The sequence below is a fragment of the Vombatus ursinus genome, unplaced genomic scaffold (genome assembly GCF_900497805.2).
Source record: "Vombatus ursinus unplaced genomic scaffold, bare-nosed wombat genome assembly UNPS02014806.1, whole genome shotgun sequence".
NCBI classification, from domain to species: Eukaryota; Metazoa; Chordata; class Mammalia; order Diprotodontia; family Vombatidae; genus Vombatus; species Vombatus ursinus.
In genome coordinates, this window is record NW_020954584.1 from 641,711 (window position 1) to 647,198 (window position 5,488).

Consider the following 5,488-nt stretch of genomic DNA (forward strand, 5'->3'; position numbering starts at 1 on the left):
TTGTTGTTGTTGTTGATGATGTAATGTATGGCTCACTGAGTGGACAAGAAAAAAAAAGATATATTCTAAAATGAAAGTGATATAAATTCAAAATATGTCAGTGACTTTTAAATGAGTATAAAAAAAGGAAAAATAATAAAATTAGTAGAAAAATAAAATGAATATGTAGTTAGTTTTTAGATGAAATATGAGAGATAGAAATGATGCAGCGTAACTTATGCTGGATTTGGGTTTAGAGGACTTGGTTACAAATTTTGAGTTCTTATCAATACCTGTGTGACCTTTGAATAATCGTGTTGTTTCATGAACTCTCAGTTTCCTCTTCTGTAAATTGAGGGAATTAGGCTCAATGATGATACAATGCCCTTCAAATTCAAAATGTATGTTCTTTTGAGTTCAAAGTTCATTTCGCTGATGATCATTTTCTTCAGTTAACAGATCAGAATTGTAAATGTTGATATAATTTATTTCATGGACAGAAAGTCAAAGAATTTATATAATTTTAGTTATAAAAGTAGAGGTGCATACTGAACTGATATTGGAGTTTTGGAGATTTAGGATTTATAAGTAATATTCCTCCACTTATTCAGCAACGGAATTCTGAGAACAACTTTTTTTTTTACTTATACATGTTTTCTGTTTGAACAAAAAATAGAATTATATTCTATAAGCAAAGATAGAAAGACAGGCAAAGAGGCTATATAATTTCCAATTGGAATGTGATGCTTCATGAGGAAACAGATTCACATTCATTGGAGACCATTAAACAAAAAAAATATGAATAACCTTATTTAGGAATGGTGTAGAAGGGAGTCTTCTTGAGGTATAGTTTTTACTTAATGGCTGCTTAATCATATCTTGATTTGATTGAAATTCTGACATTTGGATTCTGTCTTACCTGGCTCTTTAATTCAATGTATATCTAATTGTAATTTTTTTTCTCTCTTTTCAGGTGAACCAATTTTCACTTATGTGACTATCACCAAAAATGTAAAGATGGATGGTGCAAATAATGTGACTGAATTCATTCTTCTGGGTCTCACACAGAATCCAGAGATGCAGAAAATATTTTTTGTGGTATTTTTATTCATTTACTTGTTGACCTTGGTAGGAAATCTGCTGATTGTCATCACCATTGCAACCAGTCAGACTCTAAGTTCCCCTATGTATATCTTTCTCTCCTACTTATCCTTCTTAGACAGTTGTTATTCTTCTTCCATGGGCCCCAAAATGATAGTTGATTCACTCTCTGACAGGAACATGATATCTTTCAATGCATGTATGACCCAGCTTTTTGCAGAACATTTGTTTGCTGGAGCTGAGATCATCCTGCTAATGGTGATGGCTTATGACAGATATGTAGCCATCTGTAAGCCCCTGTATTACTTGACCATCATGAGTAGATCAGTATGTATTCTTTTGGTGGGATTGGCCTGGATGGGAGGCTTTATTCATGCCATTATAATTATTATATTCATTATCTGGCTACCTTTCTGTGGTCCCAATGTTATTGACCATTTTCTTTGTGATTTCTTTCCTTTGCTGAAACTCTCTTGTGTTGATATCCATCCCTTTGGCCTTTTTGTTGCTGCCAGTAGTGGAATAATGTGTATACTCACTTTTTTCATGCTTCTCATATCCTATATCATCATCCTGAACTCCCTGAAGACTCACAGCTCAGAAGGGCGGCACAAAGCTCTCTCAACTTGTGTATCCCACATTGCGGTGGTCATTTTGTTCTTTGTACCATGTATGTTTGCATATCTACGACCTATGACAACCTTCCCCATTGATAAGGCCATGGCTGTGTTTTATACAATGATAACTCCTATGTTAAATCCTTTAATTTACACACTAAGGAATGAGGAAGTTAAAAATGCCATGAGAAAATTATGGAAACAAAGAATGCTTTAGGATAAGAAATAAACAGAATAATTGGAAGTGGATATTAACATGAATGATAATAGTAAAAAATATTTCTTTGCCCAAATTTTATTTCTGATAGCTAAATTGAACATAAAACTTTTTTTTTATTTTTCCAATGATGGACATAATAGTGGAATGCTTTAGCCATAGTAATAATGTATTTTATAAACACAACAGACAAAAGGTCCAGGTGAAAAGTGGGAGATATGAGTGGAACGATATATTTAGGTGGATTCTGAATATTGTTAAGGATGACTTCAAAACAGTGGGCATTATTTGGTCAGCATCATTCTGGATGGCCTCTGTTCAAGTGATACCTAGACCTTTGCTTTCTCTTAAACACTTACATCTTTCTCTTGGAGAACAGCATAGACAATGTGGGGAATCACCAAGTTTACCAAAGATGAGAAAACAGAAAACTGGGAAAGAAGCTTAATGTGTTGAAGGACAAAAGTAAGATACCAAAAGATTTTAAAGCATGAGAATAATGAAGCAATCATGATTAGAAAAAACATTAATAATATATGTAAAAGAGCTAGAAATTATTTAGGATATAATATATTCTAAGGACAATACTAGCTTTTGTGGATACAAAGACACTAAATTGAAAAAAAAGTCTTTATCCTTAAGCCTTTAAGGGACTAGAATTATACTGGGAAGAAATAATACATACATCGTTAAGTAAAAACAAAGTACTAACGGAGACAGATGCACTTAAAATGAAATCAGGAAAGATCTTCTATGGGAGATTATACTTAACATGATACTTGAATAGAGCTATGAATTCTATGAGATCAACCTTAGGAGGGCTATTAGTCTTGGCACTGGGGAAGGGTTATGTTATAGCATGGAGATGGGAGATGTAATGTCACCTAAAGAGAACCAGTTGGCCAGGTTGTCTGAACCATAGAGCACTTACTACATTTGACCTAAAAATATGCAGCTGGATAAGATGTATGGATAATGAATAAATTAGAAATGATTTAATAAGCATTTACTATATTGCAGAAACCAAAATAAAAAGTGGAATCACAAATATAAAGAGTCATATAATTCTTGTCCTCAATGAGCTTATGTTCTAATGGGGAAGACTATATAACAGGGAGAATTAAAGCTAGGCAGAGAGTTTTTTGAACCAGGATGGTGAATGAAGTCATAAGGCAAATGATTGTAATTATATTGTCAGCAAGGTTACTGTTATTGTGATTTCTGATCTAGAGGGAGAAATTATTTAGGAATAAGGCAGAAAGGAAGATTACACACAAGGCAATATGATATGAATATACCTTTACAGCATTGTGATTGGTGTGAGTTGGATTAAAAGTGGCTAGACAATATGGGAAAATCTGGGAGTTTCAGTAAACTGTAAGGTCAAGATGAGTTAGAATGATGACGTGCAAATAAAACAAGTGAATTCATTCATAGAACCATAGAACTCAGAAAGAGATTGCTATGTAATACTCACAAACACATGCACACACATACACACTATATGTGTACTTGTACATATATACATACACACAGTATGCCTATGTGTATTGTGTGTGTATATGTGTATACAACATATATGTATATGTAGATATAGCTATATATACACATGTATATATCCATGTACATGTGTAAATGTACATATAGATATATACATCTATATATCTTTATCTAATCTATTTAGACTGAAATTGAACAAAGGAAAAGCAAAGACCATTATCCCAGAGAGACAACCTTTGTTAGCAGGACCATGCAACTTGGGTCTTATTGTCTTGCCACCCTTTTGTGCTAAAAACTGGGAATGAAAGCTGGCCATGGTTTTTATCCCTAAATGTGTCTGCTTCCTGATTGACCTGACAGCACATGATTGAGAACTCTCCTAGCAATCCCTATTGGTGGATGTTTTAATGAGGAGGTAAACCAAGACTTTATAACTCTTCCCCAGTACTGGGGAGGGAGAGGACTACTTTTCAGGTATGCAGGTCCCTACAGTTTGACTACAGTTTGGGAAAATGGCTTTTAAATGTGCCTGATCCATCCCTCTCTGGCACTTAAAAAATGGGCTGTTAGATAGTTTATGAAAATTTTGCTTCATTCTGGCCACAGCATTTTAGAAAGGGAGTTGTCAAATTGTATCACTCCTAAGGGATGGAGAACTGGATGGTGAAATAACCAGAAACTATACCCTATCAGAGGACAGCAGAAAATAAGTTCTTGAAAAAAGAGGCTTTTCCTCCCATATTTTTAATGCCATAACAAATTTCCTAATACATAGTACATGCTATATTGATTTTTGGGAAGAATTGCATTTAGTTTATTGAAGCAATTTGAGTGGAAAGTAAACTTTTAGGGAACGTTATCCTTGTAATAAAATGCTTAAAGGTTTGATCATCCTTTGTCATCATGTCTTTGATTTTGCTTGAATAAAGGGAATGAATCTTTGAATAATGGGTCAATGTTTCATAAAGATTAAAGGAAAAAATTAATAACTTTATGGATGTGGGCTGCCTAGAATGACAGGAATCAGAGTTTGTGAAGGGACTGGTAGTCTTCAGTCAGATGCTTCATTATCAGGAAATACTGTGGAGAGGGAATTCTCTTCAGGTAAAGCGTTAAATCAAGCAACCTTTGTGCACTCCACCACCTCTACATTTCTGTAATACTAACACATTTCATTTAACTCTTAAAACAATTTTATGAAGTGGGTATTGCAAGGATTAGTATCCTACAGACAAAAAAAGGAAGGACTAACAGAGGTGAAATGATTTGATCAAAGTGATCACCAAGTGACTGGTCTGACAGTAGCAATTTAATGATTTTTCCACTTTAACACAGCAGCCTTCACTTTTAATGAATCCATCCAAAGGAGGTCAAAATAAATGTACCCTGAGATATAGCTCTACCATGAGTTATCTTGATGCTTGTGGGTTTCTGCTTAACTCTGTATGTTTGTCTCTAAAGTGGGGAGATTATACATTGAAGATTCTCTTTAACAGATGTAATCTTAACAGCTAGCTGCAAAATATAATACTCTTAGCCAATCAAATCATCCCCAATAAAAAATAATCCTCCATACTCAATGTAGTGTGAATGAATTGGAGAGAGCAGGAGAGTTGCTTTTGTACTGACTTTCCTTTATTATTGATATTACTATTTGTTCCTTTTTTTTTATAAATTGAAACACAGAGTATTTTTTTTTTCAGTACTAGTCATAGGGACCTATAGGTGACAGTGTATATAGATAGTAGGACTTGAGTGGAATGTCCATATGAAGACTTCTCAATGTAATTAAGGTTTGGGATAAGACTATCCTGAATTTGGAGATAAGTTCAGGAGGAAGAATAGTATAAGTATAGATTTCTATAGTCCCCCTTTTCTCCCAGTGCTACATCAGTAGTTAAAGCTTGCCAAGACTGAAACCCCTGAAATCCTCTGTATCCTGTTGTTATATTCTGGTCACAGTGACCTTGCCACAGCAGCATCAAGCTTGATCACATTGTAATCATTTCATTTTGGCAGCAAACTAAGGTTCTAAATATGGAGATGTATGCTGTTTCTTAGTTCTCTGTCTCTG

The 5,488-nt window shown here is 34.3% G+C and overlaps 1 protein-coding gene across 2 annotated transcripts; it reads left to right on the forward strand.

Moving 5' to 3' along the window:
- The first annotated feature begins 996 nt into the window (after positions 1-996).
- On the forward strand, positions 997-4,256 carry LOC114051806 (olfactory receptor 4C12-like). Of its 2 annotated transcripts, XM_027874206.1 has the most exons (2): positions 997-1,907; positions 4,238-4,256. In XM_027874206.1, exons 1-2 carry the CDS (start codon positions 997-999, stop codon positions 4,254-4,256), a joined length of 930 nt encoding a protein of 309 aa, XP_027730007.1. The 2 variants fall into 2 exon arrangements, with proteins under 2 accessions (XP_027730007.1, XP_027730008.1); XM_027874207.1 differs by lacking the exon at positions 4,238-4,256 and having other exon boundaries at positions 997-1,914.
- The last annotated feature ends 1,232 nt before the right edge of the window (positions 4,257-5,488 follow it).